Below are 21,097 nucleotides of genomic sequence, written 5' to 3'. Positions count from 1 at the left end.
CAAATGCTTAACATTGGTTCACCCTTGGTCCTGGATGCTGCTTGCTTACTTGGCATTACAAATGCTTAACATTGGTTCACCTTTGGTCCTATCCCTTACGTGGATAACACAAGTCGACAAATTTTAAACCCAGAGACTATTTCTAATGGATTGAAGTGCGCTGAATCTAATGATATCTCAAAGAAAGATATTATTTCAGATGTTACACGTTTATTTCAAAGTTGATTTTAATTTTATCGTCCTCTGTTATTAGGAAAATAAACATGTTTGCCTCAATTAATTTCTGTCTATTATACTATTTATAGGTTGATCTGTCAGATTTTTAGTCATAATCATTTTTCATATTAATGATACATCCATAATCGTATCACATCTGAGATTTTGAAAGACAATTGCAAATATAGTTCGATTGGAAACTTTATGACCAACACATATATTCTTTTTATATCTCTATGTAGGGTCCCCAATAAACCCAAACATTTGAGCACACTTACATACAATTAAATGCTTTCAAGTGGAACTGTATACAGTAAAAATATAATGAAAGAGATTAAGACTAAAAATACAATAAGATTTCATTTTCAAAATTAGCAACCACATCATTGAAAAGGAAGAAATTAAAAGACAACAAACCAAAATCTTAGTGGTTTTTATTCATTTTTAAGTTAAGAAGGTAAAATTCTTGGAATTCATATAGAGTCATGACTTATGACTAATAAATTTTTTTCTTTAAACTTTAAGAGATCTTGAGAGACATAAATTTGGTTTGTTTAAGATATTTTTGTTTATATGTCGTCTAAAAGAAAGGTAAAAAATCTAGAGAATTAACCACTATAGGAGAGAATATGTAAACAGTAACGATCATGTTACTACAGGCGCGTATCCACAAGGGGGTGGTGAAGGGAAATTCGCCCCCCCCCCCCTAATGCTGGATCCACGGCTGCGCTGTTGGGCTTGTTATGCACTCCGAAGGCCACAACCGTAATTGGTCAAACATAATCTTTTAAAAAACTTTTATAAATTTATATACAAAAGTTAATATTTTCTACATATTAAACAAATCTAAAAGCTTTTAAGCTTTAGCTAGAGAAGTGAAATGACACTTGATTAGTTTTAAATTATTAACGCCCCAGTAGATTTTCGATCAATATGGCTGATAAGTATGTATTAAAAAATATAAATATATTTTCTTTTATAAAAAAAGCTAAGTAACACAAACACTTAAAGAACGAAGAAAATAAGAGGAAAAGAATTTAAACCATAAACTTAAACCAAGCGCAGATCCCCGAAAATTTTCCATACAAAATGAAAAAAAGAGGAAAAGGGAAATAGAAAATAAGTAAAAAAACAAAGTTTCTATCCAAAACCTCGAGCTGGATCCGCACCTGACTTAAACTTAGCTCTAGGGACAACAAATACATTTCAAGTACTCTCATGATAATATAAGATAATTCTTTTAATTTTTACATTAAGTTTCTAATTCTTAAATTTTACATTTAATTTATTTTAAATATTTTAAAATAATTTCAATGTGCATAGTTATTTCCGTTTAAATAAACTGCAAAGCGACACACAAACACACAGGCGCTCACCCTCTTTGTGTTAGTTTAATAAAATGGCCATATGTGTATTTTAAGGATTCAATGTTATCTTTATAAAAACACTCAATTTTCTCTTTTTTTTCTCTCGTTCTAAATTTAGCTGTAGGATACAACAAATATTTGTTTATAAATGTGCGTGTAAAAACGTTGTTGTATTTTGTTGAAGGTTGTCGTTTGGCGAAGGAGTTGGAGTTAAAGTGGGTCCCCCATCTAAGCAGTAATTCATTGGAAAATTTGACATTTTGATTTATGTTTAATATACAGTTTTAGGTTAACTGATGTTCTTATATGATAATTAATTGTGTGAAGGAATGATAAGTGTTGTGTTTTTATCATTATGAAATATTGCTTATGGTACCATCGGATAATCCTTTAAATGGAGAAAGAGAGCTTTTTAAAGGGAAACTTAATTGAAATTTTGAATAAAACATGTTCAAATCATGATTAAAGGGAAACTACATTATTATATAGCCCTTCGTTGCTAACGGGCTTTTTAATCCTAAGGACCTTAACCAAAAAAGGACTTAGACTTGTTTGCTTTGCAGTTGATGTCGTAATACTTTTAAGGGGAAATGAAGAGCTTAAAGGGCTCCACCGAAGGCTTGAATGTTTACCCGACGAAGATGAAAATCGATTCTTAGTGCTCCTATGACACAAAAAACTTTATAAGCGTGTAATTAGGCCAATTATAGATAATGTTTTAATAATTTGATGGACTTTTTTCGACAAAAAGTTTAATATCAAATTACTATAAGAAAGGTTATTGTACATGCTGCTTGGATATAGGAAGTGGTTCCAAAAGTACTACGTTAACTAAGGCTCTGGAAACGGAAATATTCCACTCAGTGGAATGGCACAAAACATTAAGTGAACTGGATACATTATCAATGTATAGTGAACACATAAGAAGGCTATACACAATCATCGGACATGCCCTTTCGTACACGAGACGCAGAATATGTCGGAGACTTTTAAGGACTGATCGCAATCCCCTGAAGCCTATATTCTGGGAAAAAGTTGACCTCTCGTTCTATATTGATGAAAAAGAAACATACCTTAAAGCAGAAGTCCGAACAATAACGAAATGCATAAATTAGATAAGAATAAACATGGCACCCACTGAGCATAACATATCTACCGACAGCCAAAAGGTAATTAGGGCGATATCAGAAAATATAGTTAAGTCTATGACCCCATTGAATTGTAAGAATGGCTATACAGCATATGGGTACTAGGCTACTCGGGAGTTGTCGGCAACAAGAGAGCGAATGATGAAAACAAAACCATTCGACGCAACGAAGATGGAAAAATTAAATTTTGTATAGAACCACAAAGCTCCAAGGGCACAAGCAACTCCAACAAGAGTAGGACAAGGAGACTTCCCAAAATAAGGAAGTCTATATTTAGAATAATGGAAAGTATTCTAATTAGACACACACACAAATATTTTTAGAATATTGGACGTTTGGAGGTCAGTTTTTTGTGATTGCAAGGCTTTCGCTAAAATTAAATCACAATATCTTGGAAGTGATAATATTTCGAATATAACATACTTCACGATCACCGATTAGAAAATCTTGAAATCGGGCAATAATACATTAATCTTTACAAACAAGTATTTTCACGCTAAAAGGGCATGATGGTGAACTAGATATATTTCCTCAGATTTAATGTAAATCCTCCTATTAATCAATCCAGTCCGATTTTATTATATATACTTGAATATACTCAATGACGAATCAACCAAGTGAAATAATTTCATTGTTTAATGCGTTTTTTGGGTTTAAAGTTGAACACAAAACGTGCTTGTTTAAAGATTTTTCCTGCTAATCCTTCTGTGATTTCCAAGAAAGCCAAACTGTCAAAATGAATTATGTTTGAAATTAGGGAAAATTGTGGTGAGTAGTACAAACCAAAAAACTTTTCAATGAAAATTTTAAAAAAGGACCAAAAATCCAAAATTAATTTATTCACACTTAAAAAGGTTCCATTCATTTGAAATCAAGCGAACAACCCACCGACCACACAATCATCTGTCATTCATAAACATTGACTTTTAACAGAATTACACTCCCCTTACCGCATATAGAATTTCCTCTGAAATTTTTACTTTTTTTTTGTAGTCTATGAAATACAAATAGATTTCCTGTTATTTAAGTTGTAACGGATGGATGTGAATGTTTAAACAGAAGCGCGTCAATGATGATGCTGGTGTTTATTATGGGGAACTAGAAAATCAAGTGGATAGAAGTGCGATTCTAAGGATGTTTACACTTTACAAATAACCATTAAACGGAAATTGTAGATTTTGTAAAATTAAAACCAATTTTTTTTTTTTAATTTAGTGATTTTCATATTTTACCATTATTTTTTGTGGTTGTTGTTGTACTAAGGGGAATTGATTGAAATCTTGTAAATGATACATGTAGTCAGTTTGTGAAGGCTGACACCACAAACTTTTGCAAAAGCGAAATGACAAAGACATGTAACAACAAAAGATATAGAAATAAAAATACATGAATGTATGTATATTTTAAATATATTCCTAACAGGAAATGAAAATAACTAAAGCATAAATGGAGTTTTGTTTTGCTTACTAAGGGCTTTTAGGTTTTACAAAAAGAAAATTTAAATTTGAATTCAGAAAGAACATATGTTTGGCTTTTATTTAATTTTTAACAATTATCTATATGAGTTCTTTTCTAAGAAGTTTTTCTTTCTACTTATTTACTGCAGGATTTTATTTAAATATATTTTAAGGATTTTTTATTTCTATGAGCTAACTAACTAATTTTTTACTAAAAAAATTTTTTAGTTAAAACACACTTACCTAACCATGCTAAAAGTTAAAATAGAGAAGAAAAATTTTAAATTTTTAATTACATTTCTTAAGGTTTTTATAAAATGTTGAACATTTTTACTAGTTAACATGCATCGCTATTGGGAAGTATTATTGTTAACAAGCGATTTTCTATTAAAAAATAATTTAAAAGTTGTTTAAATAATTTTATGAGATTTCTAAATACAAAGCTTTTACTACTTACTATCTGCTTATAAAGCGTTGATATATGGTTTATAAAATTTGGCAATAAAACTTTTTTTTAAATAAAAAATTATATATATTGTAAAAAGCCAATTAAATTAAAAAAGTTTAATAATTATATTGAAGTTTTAAATAAAATGCCTTATAAGCCAAATAAATTATCTATCTTTTTTAGATATTCTTTATTGTAACTTTAAAATCACAGCTAAAATCTTATGCTATTTCCATCTGTATTATAAAGTTGTTTTGAATTTAAAGATCAAAAGAAAACTTTTCTGGTTTGCAGAAGGATCACTTTATGATTTTGCAAAAATCTTTTTAAACTTAAAATGTAATTCCCTTATTATAAACATACTAAGTTGAATTCTATGGTTATTAAAGATTTTAAACTCTGACATTCATTATCATGCAAGAAATTAGGATTAAAAGCTTCAAAAGCTTTCCAAAATTCGTAGAATATCACTATAATTTGTAAAGTATAAATAGACTTTAAAGCTAAAATTTGATAAGTCACAAAGTTTTTTTTTCAAAAAGCAAAATTTACAATTATTTAAAAGCTTTAAAACATATTTATTCACTTCTATAATGTTTTTAGATTAAAACCTTCAAACTGTAAAAAGAGCTTTAAAGTCGTGTCAAGCAGAAAGCTCTCTCATACCTATACATATACATATGTATAAAAAAAGCATAGTTCTTATCCTCAGCAAAAAAGCTTTAAAACATATTTATTCATTTTTATTATGTTTTCAGTTAAAAACCTTTAAACTGTAAAAAGAGCTTTAAAGCAGTGTCAAGCAGATAGCGTCCTCATACTCATTCATATACATATGTTTAACAATTAAAGCTTAGTTCTTCTCAACCGAAGTCTGCTTTAAAGTTTAATGATATTTATAACAAATTTATACAATAAAGCATACATTTAGGGTTTGCTATATTCTCTGTAGTTTACTTAGGATACTCTTCAAACTAATAATATGTAAAATAATAAAATTTATTATTTAATATAATTTATAATAATTTCATTTATTCATAAAACTCGCTAAATAAAATAAAACAAGTGAACTTGTTGCTAAAGAAAAGGTGCCATAAAATATTGCTAAGGGAAAAAAGAATTTTTCTCTCTAATAAAAACTTACTCATCAATTTCCTCCTCAGACATTGAATGACTATTGCCGGTCAATAACAAAGACATGTTGTATTTAAAAATTTTAAAGCGTTACCTGAAAATAATTTTAAGAAAAACATAAACAATAATTAAAATTTTTATTTTATTTTGTATCTACAATAAGTTAAGAAATTAACAAAAGGATAAAGGACTTAAATAAACATATGTACTATAAAACCAGCTGTTTAAATAAAAGTATAATAAAAAACTTTTTTCTTTAAACAAATAACAACTAACATTTTTATGTACTCAGAGTTCTTTCGTGTAATTTTTTTAAGAGAAAGTTATACCAGTATATATAATGAAAACACCATTTGAAATAATTATAAGCCATTCATTAGCTGCACATGTATGTTCAACACATATTGAATACATAAATAGGCTGGTATAAAGTTAAGGCAATAGTATAATCAAGACAATAGACTAGACTATAGTCAATACTATAGGTCTATAGTCAAGACTATATATTGTTCTATAGTCAAGACTATATATTGGTCTATAGTCAAGACTATATATTGGTCTATAGTCAAGAATATATATTGGTCTATAGTCAAGACTATAGATTGGTCTATAGTCAATACTATATATTGGTCTATAGTCAATACTATATATTGGTCTATAGTCAAGACTATATATTGGTCTATAGCCAAGACTATAGATTGGTCTATAGTCTTGACTATAGTTAAGACTATATATTGGTCTATAGTCTTGACTATAGTCAAGAATATATATTGGTCTATAGTCAAGAATATATATTGGTCTATAGTCAAGACTATAGATTGGTCTATAGTTGAGACTATATATTGTTCCATAGTCGAGACTATAGATTGGTCTATTGTCAAGACTGTATATTGGTCTATAGTCAAGGCTATAGATTGGTTTATTGTCAAGACTATAGATTGGTTTATAGTCAAAACTATAGATTGGTCTGTAGTCAAAACTATATATTGGTGTATAGTCAAGACTATAGGTTGATCTAGTAAGGTATTTAGATTGATATACACATGTTTATATACTGTCCTATACTGTTCTACAGTTACGCTATTATTAGGTCTTCATACACTGGTCTATAGTCGTGACTATGGACTTGGCAATAGACATGAAAACAAGCTTGACTAAAGGAAGACCAGTCTATATACAAGTCTTTTGTCTTGACTATAGACTGATATTATAATTATTTGTCGCAGTAGGTATATTTACAACATGACAATGCCAACATTATTCTTCATCAACAAAAGTTTTAAAACATGATAAATTACTTTATACTTTCTTTTATATTCTTCTCATATTTTTTTGTTTTTTTTTTGATTAAAAAATATATCCTTATTTTCAACATAACAAGCAAACCAACAACATATACTCCCCAACGAGTAAAAAAAATATAAGTATAAATTAAAACAGACATTAAAGACAAGGCAGAGACATAATAGCCTAAAAGAAATTTTTAATATAAGAAATTGAATCAGTAATGTTATAAGTAAATGTTATTGTACTCCTTACGAAAGAACTTAATTTTAATGTCATTTGCCATTTTAAGTAGCAACTCACAAAAAGGATTAAAATGAAAATGTGTAAATAATACTTAAATTACTGTTTATTAAAAGAAAATTAATATTAATGAATTTTGAATTTAAAAAAAGCTATTTAATACTTCAATACTAATCAAAAATGCAGATATTTAGAATTTAATTTCAATCTACTTAAATAGGCTTCTGTGAACTCGTAAATCGATTACATACACTTTAATATATCCTAGCCAATTGATGGCCTTAGTTTACTGCTCTTTCCATCAATTTTCGAAAAAAAAACTTTTACACCTGTACATACAACATACTAGCAACAATGTATGAATTGCAACTACTTTTTTGCATTAAACCTTTGACATTTCTGTTGAATATTCCTCCTGTTTTCTAAGAATAAATGTTTACGAGCAGCTGAACCTTAATGGTCTGGGAAGTGGATAAAAACTACAACACAAAAACCCACTTCTGAATGCAGTAGCGAAATGAGAATACTCATGCATAAATTATAAAGTGAAATATACACGGGGAAAATCGAGTTTTATTCAATTAATTTAAAAAAGAAAAATTTAATTTCTGAAATTTGTTGAAAAGTAGGACTCAAACTTAAGCCCGAAAAATACTTTATTTATGAAATATAAACAATATTATAGACTATAGACTTGCCTAAGACTAGACTATAGACTAGACTATAGACTAGACTATAGACTAGACTATAGACTAGACTATAGACTAGACTATAGACTAGACTATAGACTAGACTATAGACTAGACTATAGACTAGACTATAGACTAGACTATAGACTAGACTATAGACTAGACTATAGACTAGACTATAGACTAGACTATAGACTAGACTATAGACTAGACTATAGACTAGACTATAGACTAGACTATAGACTAGACTATAGACTAAGTAGACCATAGGGTAGAGTAGACTGTAGACTAGAGTCGATTGTAGACTAGTCGAGATAGACTATAGTCTATCAAATAGACTAGACATTACTAAAGACTAGACTGAACTATAAACTAAACTATAGACTAATCTATAGTCTATTTGACTAGAATATTTAGATAGATTTTGATATCAAAAAGTTTTAACAATTTGTTTTACACTTCCCCCTGAAATTTCTCTCTCTGTACTTATAAAGCAAAACTGCAGTACGTGAATTTTTCATACAGGTAGACACACGTATAACCACAAAAATGGAGAAAAAATACTTTTTTTGTTTCAAAACATGTTAAAACCAATTTTGTAAATAGCGCAACCACGTACCGAAAAAAAAATAATCTCAACGTAAAAAATTAAAAAAAAAAAATACAGATCATACAAATGGAGATGATATTAAACAATCACGTAACTGAAAATTTGTACATTAGAGAGAATTAACTTTCAAACAAAAAACTATTTTTAAGACTAAAAAATTTCGCTTTTTAAACTGAAACAATGAATTTTACGCTAAAAAACAGCGTAAACATTAAACAAGATTTAAATTAGTTTGTTAAACTGCAACAATAGCAAATCAAGTAATGAAAACAGGCTTTATCAAAAAAGACCAACAATTAATGTCCACAAAAAATAGAAAACAACTGAAAACAATGCCAAATATTTAAGTAAATTGCCTAAAGTTATGCACCAGTTTTATGCGCTTAGCCAACAACAAGGAAGTGTGAATGCAGTAGTATCAATGAGTTTTTCTTCTATTCATGCTGTAGTGTTTTGCGAAAGCATTGTTTTTTTTTGCAGTTGTTCTTGCTGTTGTTCTTTCATTACATTTTTGAGTAAAAAGGGACACTGAGTAGTTGTTTACTAGTGTTTTATTTATTTTTTTCATATTTTCTATTTTTCGAAAAAGAAAAACAACAAAAAGTTCAAGGACAAATTGTGATTACAACTTGTAAAGGTAGTCAACACAAACACATTAATTTTGTGTTGTAAGTAGTCGTTGTGTGTGTGTGTTAGTGAGTGGGTAAGTGCATTGTAGAGAGAAATGAAACCAATTTGTAAACATGAAAAAATTTTGATTAGAAAATTTATGAATATTATGATATGACCTTTAGATTGAGTAAGCATTCTCTAGTTATTAGTTATTTTATGATAAAGAAAAACAATTTTATTAAATTTTACTAAAGGAGCCAAGAGTAATAAAGTTGAAAGAAAAAAAGCTTACTCTCAAAAGTAGGCAATGGTGTTTTAATAAAATGATTTTAGGTCATAAATGTTTAAAGATTTTTTAAATAAATATTTTTGTACCTTTTATATAAAACGATAATGGTAACACGGTGATAATACTTGAGGCCAGTTGTACTTATTACGTTTGCTTACAATAACTGCTTAAATAAGTAAATAGAGAGTTAATTTACGATCGAATAAAATATACAAATAAAATGCAAAACTCAAAATAAAGAACTAACTTATTTTTCTAGGTAAGTCATTACAAGAGTATGTACTTAAAAGTAATGCAGACAATATGTATTACTCATTGAATAGTAATTAGTTGTGTAAGTACAAGTCATTACGGAGTTTTTGCTGGGTTTTAATATTTTTTGCTAATTTTCCAATTTATTTAATGGCAATTATTTTCGCATTAGAGTTCTTTCATTATAAATTCATATAAATATCGCATTAAATAGTTATTATAAACTTTTTTGTACTTTTGTATTTTAATTAGAAACACAGTTGCGTTTTTTCATGAATATTCATTAAATACATACATATATAATGTTAATTATAATTTAGACCATTTGATACCAATTAAACATAGTTTCTATATTAAAATTAATAATGTATTTAATTAGTTTAAATGAACACAAACCAGTAAACATTTTTTGAGGAATTTTCTTAAACATATGTCTGATTTTAATGTTGTTTTTATAGCCTACACCAGTATTGTAACGACTGTATTATGTGTTTGTGCAAATGTTTGTAACTCTCAAAAATATTGGTCCTAGACCCACCTTAAAGTATACACACCACTTTAAAATCACTTTCTGAGTCGATTTAACTATATCTGTTTATCCGTCCGTCCGTCTGTTTGTCCATGTAAACCTTGTGCGTACGATTCACACTCTATTATAATTAATTGTAATGTGCAATTGACCAATAATCCTTCACGATCCTTCGCCAATAATCAATTACGATTAGTTGCAATTGAAGTTTTGTCAATTACAATAACAGAAATTCAATTACAATTTAGATTACCTGTAATTGTAAGGGGAAAAAATTACATTGTAATTGGAAATTTATCAATTAAAAGTAATTGTCATTGAAAATTCCTTGATTTTAAGTAATTTAAAATGAATTGTAATTTGCTAAACTTCAATTACAAGTAATCGGTATAGATTTTATTGCAATTACTTCAAATGTAATTGGAATTGGGAATGTAATTAATTAACACTGACCCCTCCCCCAAAATAGTGACATCTTGTCGCGCGAACAGCGGGTCATTGTGTATCTTACACGCAGATCGAAATTTTTTCTGACGGTACGTTACAAGCTCTTTGCGCAAGTACTCAAGCTATCTAATCTCTGGCCATTGCTGCCTCGTTGCTTCGGAGATGCGTATTTGGTAGACCGAAATACGACCCAGCACACTTCTTATTCATTTGACACACCCAGTGAGAACAACATCAGACACACCTTCTTTATATGGGAGAGGAAGACCCATATACACATTTCCAACGCTTAATCCCTCCATTGTGTGGTTAGGGTTCAAACCACAGACAATGTCCAAAGCTCTTTCTTGCTACCTGTTCCCAATAATGTGGTTATATGGTTCGTCGCCATGTCAAATCAAGGGTGGGGATACATTTAGTCGTCAATAGTGTAAAGTCCAGGCAGACTAGAGGTACTGGTAGCACCTTCATTCTCCCGAAATACAATCACTCTAAATTGGGGTCTTTTATAAAGCTAATATGCCCCCGGGGGCTGTTCGTATGACAAACTATATGATTTGCCAACATACAGTAAACAAAAATTGACAAATTGCTTGCTTAAGAAATTTTTTACAATATTTTATCAAATGTTAATAGATATGCATGTAACTTCATAATTATTCATACCAACACTACTTCAAACCAAAAACATAAATATAATATTTCTCAATGTCAGTTTGAATAATAACTGACATACTTTTAATTTATTTCTTTTCCATTTTTTTTTATTTCTTTGTCTACTCTTCATATCTCATTTTATGTATATTTTTTGTTATTTTCTTTTACTCTTGTAATTTTTGTAACATTTTAATGGTTTTCATATTGGAAGGAAACAAATTGTTTGAAAATAAAATGTTAAAATCTTAAGTAGTAGGTGGTATGAGTATAATTATACTTGTTGTAAGGACACAAACATATGAATATGAATTTCCTTATGAATTGTGAAAAAAGTGAATTTAACGTCAAATTATACTCATACTAGTCCTATTTTCTTATTCATAAATTAAATTAAAACAGAAAAATTTTATTTTGTTTGTTAACAAATTTGTTGAAAAGAAACGTCAAAAAAAAGTTTCAAGGTTTTCTTCATATAAAATGCTTTGAACAGCTACACCTGTAACCCCTAAGAACCAGTCACTAGACTGGTACATCGTTTTATTATCTGCCATTTTTTGTTTAGTATTAAAAGGATTTAATAGGTTTACTTATTTTTCCAGAAAAAAAAATAAAATTCTATTGAATAGATTCAATTGCAAAGAAAAGCAATTTCGGAAAATACCTTCCCCTCAGCATTTAAAGAAAGTTTTTTTGCCAACCATTAAAAACGAAAAAACTTTTTTAAGTGAATTGTCGGTGGAATGCTGAATGTTGTTGTTGTCGATTGAGGATTATATGTTGTGCTTTTTTATTATTTGTTAAATTACACCTGTTCTTTTTATGTCCGTTTTAAAGATTGTTTTTCAAGGACTTACTTTAGTCGTTAGGAAAAGTATTTATGTAATTGTGTGTATGTTTCATTGTATACATAATTGTTCTACCATTGACTGCTGCTCTGAGGGAGTGTCTGGTAGTTCAAGTGTAAATAATAAGAAAATGTTTAGAATTGTAAAGAAATTGAAGATTTATTTGTAATAACAATTGTATTACAATAAAATATCGATTGTATAATGTTACTTTATAAATGTGTCTTGTTTTTGTTTTTCTAAAATTAGATTTAAATTTGATTAATGTTTTAAAGCTGCCATTATTCTCATCTTAGCAATGGTGCAGCTTTTCCTATTTATAATAAGCAGTATGTTTACGAGGAATTTATTATGAAACAAAATACTTTTTCTAGGAAGAATTTAACGGATATTTTAGGGAAATTTAAGACTTATTTACAGTTGTATGTTGTAAGAATAAAATACATATTTAATTTTATTGAATTTAATGTAAAATATTTAAAATATAACGTGAAGTCATTATTCATCAACTTTAACATAGAGAGACTTCAAAATAAAAATTAGGTCATAAATTGTACAGACACAATAACTTACTTCGCAATGACTTTAAAGCACTCTTATAATGACTGATGAATCATAGTTCATCAACATTGACATTATGGCAACTTTCTTACAAAAATTCGGTGACGATGATCTGTACTTACACAACAACATACTTTTCAATATGTGCTACGGACATGCATTACTTTGAAGCACTCTTTTAATGCCCAACATGTAAGCAGACATCTACGTGTGATACATTATTTAGAGTTTTGCCGTTTTATTTGCACATTTTATTTGATTGCGCTCTAGTTCCTTTTTGTAAGTGCATACTTATTTAATTAACCCAACAAATGACTTACAATTGTAAACACTTTCCAATAACTACTACATATCGTTCTTATTACATAGAAATACTTTAATAAGGTCTTATTAGTAATGTATTATATAAATACTTTGTAATTCATTAGTCAGATTTTGTGTTAAGGTATGGATGCTGTTTACGTTTTATCACCCGATTTTTATTGACAGACTTGTACTTGTGAGCGATACTTGCCTCCAATGGCATCAATATGTAAGTAAATTTAAGCATCTTAATCCTTACATGGTAAGAAAAGTTTTTGTGTATATTTTAAAAATACAAACATTTTTTCGATGACCATTGGAAAATTAAATCGTCTTATTGCGTTGAAAACACATCCGAGTGAGTCATAAAATCTTCTGAATGATAATCAGAAAGTGAGTACAAAATGAATAAGTAAATAAAAATTTACATTTTTATCATCTGAAGGAATGTATATGAACTATCATTTTATAGTACTACACGTTTATGTCACTTCCGAAAGTCAGTTGGAAGAATCTTTATGAAATAATAAATATTTGAGGGTCTACCAGTCCTATAGACAAAGCTTGCAAGAGAAAGAGTTGTTAAAGTCAGAAATAAATTTTTTAAAATTTGTTTATCTTCGGGACAAATAAGTCACTTTTGAATGATAATTTTATATATTTTTTCATTCATTTTTTTATGTTTATGAAATTGGTAATTCTGAATTACAATCTTATATGTGTATAGGTTAAGATCACTTCCGGATGACAGAAGATTGCAAACATTTAAGAAAACATTTGGAAGTCTACTAGAAGTCAGTTTCAGAAATTTAGAATTATGATAGTTGGACTATTATTAACTGTAAGATACTTCTAAGTAACGTACAGGTGATAAAAAACTGTTTGCGAGTTAAAAAAAAAATTAAAACTTAAACTAATAGTATTATCGCCGAAGTATCATACTTTTAGGACACTTTTCAACTATAAGCAGCAGAGGTCAAGCCATGTAATAAGTAGTGAATTCCAAGCTTTATCCAAACAAAAACGAAATGCATGTGTGTTAGAAACTCGTCGAAATTTTGTTCGTTTGAAATGTTTATGGAAACTCAAAGTCGAATATTTCATTATTTTGGCGTAGAAATCAAACTGGTTAATGCGCGGATCTACGGGGTAAAAGAGAAATGCGCGCCTGACAGGATATAACTTTTCGCTATGATTTATAAAACAATTATAAGTTTTTAAAAAGTTTGTGTCATTTTTGAAATATTAAATAAAAAAAGTGTTGCACTTGTGTAGAAATTTTGCTTTGGTGTTGAATAAACCACAAATTATTTTAATATTTATGTACTAAAGCCAAAATAAACTTCTATACTTAGAAATTCATAATAATATTATCTCATAAAAGTTTGTTTTCTATCGTATTCATTTTATTACTTTCTCATAATATTTGGCAAGGTGTTTCAAATATCCTTAAAAAATATATAGATAATTTTGTGCAAAAAAAAAAAAAAATTCAAAATAAGAAAATTTAAATTTGAATAAAATATAAGTTTTGTAAGAATAAAATAATCTTATTAGAGATAACTGGCTTATTGATGATGTTAGTTACTTACAGTTAAAAGTTGTTTATCTGATTATGGTATTATATAGAATTAAAGCAAAGACAACTAAGCATCTGAGACATCTAAGCGGAATAAAGGAATAAAACTCTCAACAACTAATGCAAACAAAGAGTAATAGGAGAAATACTTTAAACACTTCATATTGAGGTGCTGGCCGCTAATATAAGACTGATTACCCTGCTACCCACTTGTAATGCGAATTAGCATTATAAGAGATCAGTTGACACTAATTTTTATTAAGTTAGTCATGAAAAACATTAAAATGTTAAAAAAAAATACATTAAAATTATTTAGCAAATTTTATTGAGCAGTTTAATTGCCATTAAAAGGGCTTGACCTGACTATGAACATGCAATAAATCTGTTAAATTTATATTTTAACTTATAATAACATTAAATTATAATTTAAGTAATTTTAGCTGTATACAACAGATGTTTATAATTATATGTCATTAAATCAGTTGCAGGCACTCTATTCTATAATAAACACTTAAAAATATAACAACTTTTATGACATGTACTTGAAAAAGAAAAAAACATTTACCACAATGTCATCATCACCATTATTGTCGTCTAAGTATAATAAACGTAATAGGAGTAAAAATTTAATAAAAATTAAATTTTTATAAAAAGTAAAATCTAGAAATTATCAATATCGCTAATAAATTTAAATCCAAAAATCTTGGAACATTCCGTTTGTAATACATTGAAAGATTCGCCTAAGTCCCATAAAAGTATATATATTTTGGGTTCTTATTATTAGATTTTGAGACAATATCCACAAGTCTGTCTGTTCAAATCAAGAAATGGGCTATACACGAGGAGCTAAACAGTTGAAATTGTTCATAAATTATTTCTACAATGTAAATATTATAAGAAAATGTTTGTTTGTTATTGAAAACGGGCAAAATCGGTCTACGTTATCACATAGCCCCCGTACAAGTGGCCCCATGGAAAACAGTCATAACTGGTTTAAAAATACCAGTATAACAATGAAAATCCATTAACCAGATTTGATGAGAATCGGTTCTTAATTGACCCTATCCCTCACATAAGCCCCCCTTCAGAAAATGTCTTTAACGCTCATTACTGCCTTAGAAATGAAAAAAACTGCGATGAAATGCGACTTAAAGAAGTTATGTATGAGCCATTAACTGTCTTTCAACTTTTTTGACGATCGGTCTATGTATTACCCTACCCACCCCTACCTAAGAATTTTTAATTAAAGCTTCGATATATATTTATAAAAAATCTAAAAAATTATAAATTTGTTTTATGAAAGAATTTTATTTTCCAAAGCACTTTCAGAATAGAAAAAGTCCATATGTTGACATTTTTTTCTAGTTATTGACTTCTTTATTTTCGGCCTTATTCAAAACAAATTATCAAAGGTTTATTAAACATATTTTGGATGAATAATTGTCCTTCAAAGCTGTAAAGAATGCTGAATGAATAAAGCAATTTTTGAAGCATTTTTGGTATTAAATAAAATTTAAATTAATAAGTTGTTAAAAAAAGCAGTTGGAAATTAAAATGTATACAAAAAATTATAAACTTTTCTAGAAATCATAAAAGTCTCAAGTCCTTTTGTAATTAAACAATTTATTGCCACTTAAAAAGGACCAAATGTTAATGGCAGTTATATACTTTTATATATAAAAATAACAAACATACAAACATATGTATATGTGTCATAAATTACACAAATTTACTGCAAACAAAAAAAATACGTAAACAGACTAATAAAATAGTTGTTACAAACAAAAAAGTAAAAAAGAAAATAAATTAATCAAAGTATATATATTGATTTTCTACAAAGGAATGTTAAGAAGTATTTCTTTAAATGTACAAATACATACACAAAAAACAGTCAGACAGGATATTTTCCTTTTTTTCCCAAAAAAAATCCTTTGTTAAAAAAAAAATTTAATGAAATAGACAATTTTTGGTCTATACTTACTAAGAAATTTAAGAAGATATGTATATCTGTTAGATTACAATTTGGGCAGTTACTTTTTCTTTAAAGTCAAACACGTATTTATTAATTTTTTTTTTAAATTTAACGTTTAAAATATTTTTTTTATTTATTTTTTTTTTGCTTAAAATTTGTTTGTGTTATATAATAGTGATACTTGTTTTTTTATTATATTGAATTTCTTACACTTTCAAAAATTGTTTACGTTTTTTGAGTTTAAACGTAAAAAAATGTTATATTACTCTTGCTGTAAGTGTGTATATATGTTAAGTATAACTTTTTTAATTTTTATTTAAAATTTTATTAGCGAAAGAATTTTTTTTATAAAATGAAGATGATCCAACACTGCTTAATAACCAACACAGACTGACTGGATATGAAAAGAAGACGCAATGAAACTTTCAATCTATAGCAATTTGTTAAATGAAAAAATAAAAACATGAAAAGAAATTGTATAGATAGCTAAAACATTGAACACGTTTTTAACCCCTAAAACGGAGAGAGCAAAATATAAAAATTACAAAAAAGCTTAAACACAAAAAAAAATAATCTAGCAACACACACACATACTAAACTAAACGAAATAAATACTCAAAAAACTATTAAAATCTACTCAAACAAAATTTTGCCAAAAAAAAAAATTATAACAAATCAAAATTATTTTTATATAAAAAAGAAACTATGTTTAGTAGGGTAGCCCCAACATAAATTTTTTAAATGTTTCAAAGGAAAATGAAAATTTAGGTGATACTAGGAGTTGTCAGCAAATTATATAAAGGCGGCTTTTTGCGGTCCTATAAAAAAATAAGGGTTGTAAAATTAAAAAAGTATCAGAAAGTCCATTTTCAAAAAGTACAAATTGAAGTATGAAAAAGTGCCAAAAAGTTTTAACATTCATTTCATTCCTTCTGGATCGTATAGTATTATGTTCAATTTATCAGAAAATCAAAAAAAAGTACCATTTGCATGAACGAAAAAGTATCAGTAAGTTGCCTTTCAAAAAGTACCAATTGAAGATCGAAAAAGTGCCAAAATGTTTAAACATTCATTTCATTCCTTCAGGATCGCATAATTTTATGTTCAATATTTCAGAAAATCAAAAAAGGTACCATTTGCATAAACGAAAAAGTATCAGAAAGTCCCCTTTCAAAAAGTGCCAAGAAGTTTTAACATCCATTTCATTCCTTCAGAATCGTATAATTGTATGTTCAATAAGGCAGAAAATAAAAAATACCATTTGCATAACAAAAAGTACCATTAGTCCACTTTTAGAAAAGTACCAAATTAAGAACGAAAAAATTGCCAAAAAGTTTTAACATCCATTTCATTCCTTCAGAATCGTATATTTCCATGTTTAATAAGTTAGAAAATTAAAAAAGGACCATTTGCTTGAACGAAAAGTACTAGAAATTCCCCTTTTAAAAAAGTACCAATTCAAGAGAGGAAAAGTGCCAAAAAGTTTTAACACCCATTTCATTCTTTCAGTTTCGAATAGTTCTATGCTCAATAAATCAAAAAATCCAAAAAGGTACCATTTGCTCAAACGAAAAAGTACTAGAAACTCCCTTTTATAAATTTTAATTCATTTCGTGTGCAGCATGTTAAATTTTAAGTTTTTTATGCTCAATATTATTAAAGATACAAAAAGTACCAGAAGAAGAACTAATTAGTACCAAAAAAACTCAATTCTTTAGATTTTCATTTTTCATCAGTTGAAGGATGAAAAATTACCGATTACTCCTTTTTAGTTTTCCACTCAGGCCTCTGAATTTAAGAAAATTTAGTTCTAAAATGTCCCCCTTTTATAAGTTATATTTTAGCTCTTACTTCGATCTCTACATTCTTCATCCTGTTTCCATGCTCAGTGTTATAGAAATTCAAAAAAAAACTTTTTAAGAACGGAAAAGTACCAAAATTTTTTACAGTGGGCACTGCATGTTAAGTTTCATATTTCTAGGTTAAATATTAAAGTAAAAATAACCTGTTGAAGAACGAAAAGGTACCAAAATACACTTTTATAAGTTCTCACTTAATTTGGGCTCTATACGCTTTTTTAATGTTTTTAAGATCAGTATTATAGAACTTTCAAAAATACATTTTAATGAACAAAAAAGTTACAAAAAGGCCCCTTTATGTGTTCTGAATTATTTTGGGCTCTACATACTAATGTTTTTATGTTTAATACTATAGAAAATTCAAAAAGTACCTTTTAATAACGAAAAAGTACCAAATAGTCCCTTCTAAAGCTTCTGATTTACAACTGACTTTAACATGGTTATCTTCTATTTCTACAGTCAATATTATAGAAAATTCCACAAAGTACTTTTTAAAAATGGAAAAGGTACCAAAAAGTCCGCTTTTATAGGTTCTTATTCCTCCAGAATCTATATGATTTCTATTTTCAATATTGATAAAAATTGTAAAGGTGCCTTTTAATGAACAAAAAAGTACCAAAACATTCCATTTTATAGTTTTTCATTTACTACGGGCGTTTCATTTTATAATTTCTAGGTTCAATGCTATAGAAAATTATAGAAATACCACTTGACAACCGAAAAAGTACCAAAATATTGGCACCAGATAATACAAAAAACAGATCCTTTTAAATTAAAAATGTTGAATTTTTTTTTTTATACCTGAGTTTTCCAACCCTGATTTTGGCATTAAAAAAAAACATTTTTTAATCAGCTTACCAAATTAATAATCCTTATTTTTTTTCTCAATACAAACGGGGCCATACTAATGTACATACATACATATTTCCATACATAACTAATTTATAGAGTATTTGATACTGTATTCCTAATAGTCATGGCAACTCAAAAACACAAACAAAACTATTTGTTTACTTAATTATTTACTTTTGTTTACAGTTACAATTGTTTTAGTTTAAAATTATCATTCCCTTTAACAGAGAAGAGAGTAAATCAACTCTCTTGTTTAAGGACTATAAGAAAAAACCGCTCATTGTTAAGCTTCATACTCAAATGTATAATAAAACTCATTTTAGATAACTTAACATATAAATAAAGCTTTATTTAGCTTTTATTGCAAAACTAAGCTTTTTTAAATCAAAAAACACCCAACAAAAACAAACTACATAACTGTTTTTTTTTGTTTTTACTTTAAAACACAAGTTTGTTATAACTGTTTGCTAACAAAATTTTTATTTGTTTGCTTAGTTGTTCTCTTCCCTGTTAACTTCATTTCCTTTAACATTCTTTGTTTAACCTCTTTTGCCCTTCACCTCTTGTCACCTATCAGTTATTATGGCTTTAATTTAAATCTCTCATGTTTTATTCAATTAACATAGTTTCTCTATTGTTTTTTATTAATTTAAAAAAATAATAAATAAGTTTGAAGATGAAAAATTGTAAAAAAAAAGTAATAACTGTCAGTTGGCTGCACTTTTAATAATAAAAAAAATCAAGCTGTTTGTACATAGACCATGTAACGTATGATTAATTTTAATTTAATTAAATGTATAAATAACTGCATTAAGCATACGCCTCCTGCTCTAACATGTAAAGGATAATTTTATTAAAATACCTTATTCTTTACTTTCTGCTACTTTCATAATATAAATTTTTTTAAATAAATTTGAGTTATAATTGAAGGTTATAAAAAAATTAAATTTAATAAAAATAATAAAGTTGTTTTTTAGAAGAAAAAAGGACTGATAATATTATATGGCCGGAGTATACAGTTCTCAAGTAGAGTTTTGGAATTTGTCCCTTTGTGTTATTGGTGAAGTTCCTTCGGGGTGCACATGGTGGCCAAAATTAGCTGGATACGAAAGTCGATTAAAAGATTGTTGAAATCTAAAATTCGGAATAAGTTCGGTGCTGTTGCTGAGACAGCACATAACAAACCGAGAACCCCCGGGCATGTTTCCTTAATAACGACCGTAATCTTGGAATATTGCAATCCTGGGGTAAATAGGTACTACCAGTACCTCTACTCTGCGGGACTGCAAACCGGTGATGTCATATATTTTTTGACATGATTTTACATAGGATCGAAGTACAAAATACGGGTGGCCAGTTGCTAGCAGGAATATATCCTGTCTGGTCAGTTGGTTTGGGTTCTTTAGGGTTAAACCCAATTTTCCGAGAAGAATGAGTTGCGGTTAATGCACGGTCTATATTTCGGACATACAAAGACACCTCACAGAGGAATGACTGTGTATGTGATGACAGGATGAAGGTAAGGGTATACAGAGGAGTAACTGTGGGAGTAAGAGATGAAAATGAGATGATGTTTTCAAGTTTGTGTATTTCGAATGAATGAGAATTGAATAGCGATGTATGAAAGGTGTCTTATACATGTGATACCATTGACTTTTCCTTCCTTGTACAGGTATGTTCAGAGAAAACTCTATTCATACCAGATTTACCAGAGTGTGTTCTTTGTAAATAAGAACAAAGTCTT

General features: G+C 28.2%; 1 protein-coding gene across 2 annotated transcripts in view; it reads right to left on the bottom strand.

Moving 5' to 3' along the window:
* Nucleotides 1-16,788, bottom strand: part of LOC111686057 (uridine phosphorylase 1) — a 35,451-nt gene extending 18,663 nt beyond the window's left edge. Inside the window, exons 1-3 of one of the 2 annotated variants that reach the window (XM_023448362.2) lie at nt 16,652-16,788; nt 5,781-5,864; nt 4,432-4,440 (exon numbers count right to left, since the gene is read on the bottom strand). In XM_023448362.2, coding sequence (XP_023304130.1) covers nt 4,432-4,440; nt 5,781-5,836 — 65 coding nt within the window. In that variant the 5' untranslated portion in view covers nt 5,837-5,864; nt 16,652-16,788. The remainder of the gene's footprint in view (nt 1-4,431; nt 4,441-5,780; nt 5,865-16,651) is intronic. The other variant, XM_023448369.2, reaches the window with a different exon arrangement.
* Nucleotides 16,789-21,097: the final 4,309 nt, after the last annotated feature.

Source organism: Lucilia cuprina, chromosome 4 (assembly GCF_022045245.1).
Source record: "Lucilia cuprina isolate Lc7/37 chromosome 4, ASM2204524v1, whole genome shotgun sequence".
NCBI classification, from domain to species: Eukaryota; Metazoa; Arthropoda; class Insecta; order Diptera; family Calliphoridae; genus Lucilia; species Lucilia cuprina.
Note: the sequence above shows the minus strand (reverse complement) of the source record. Positions and strands in the feature narration are given on the sequence as shown.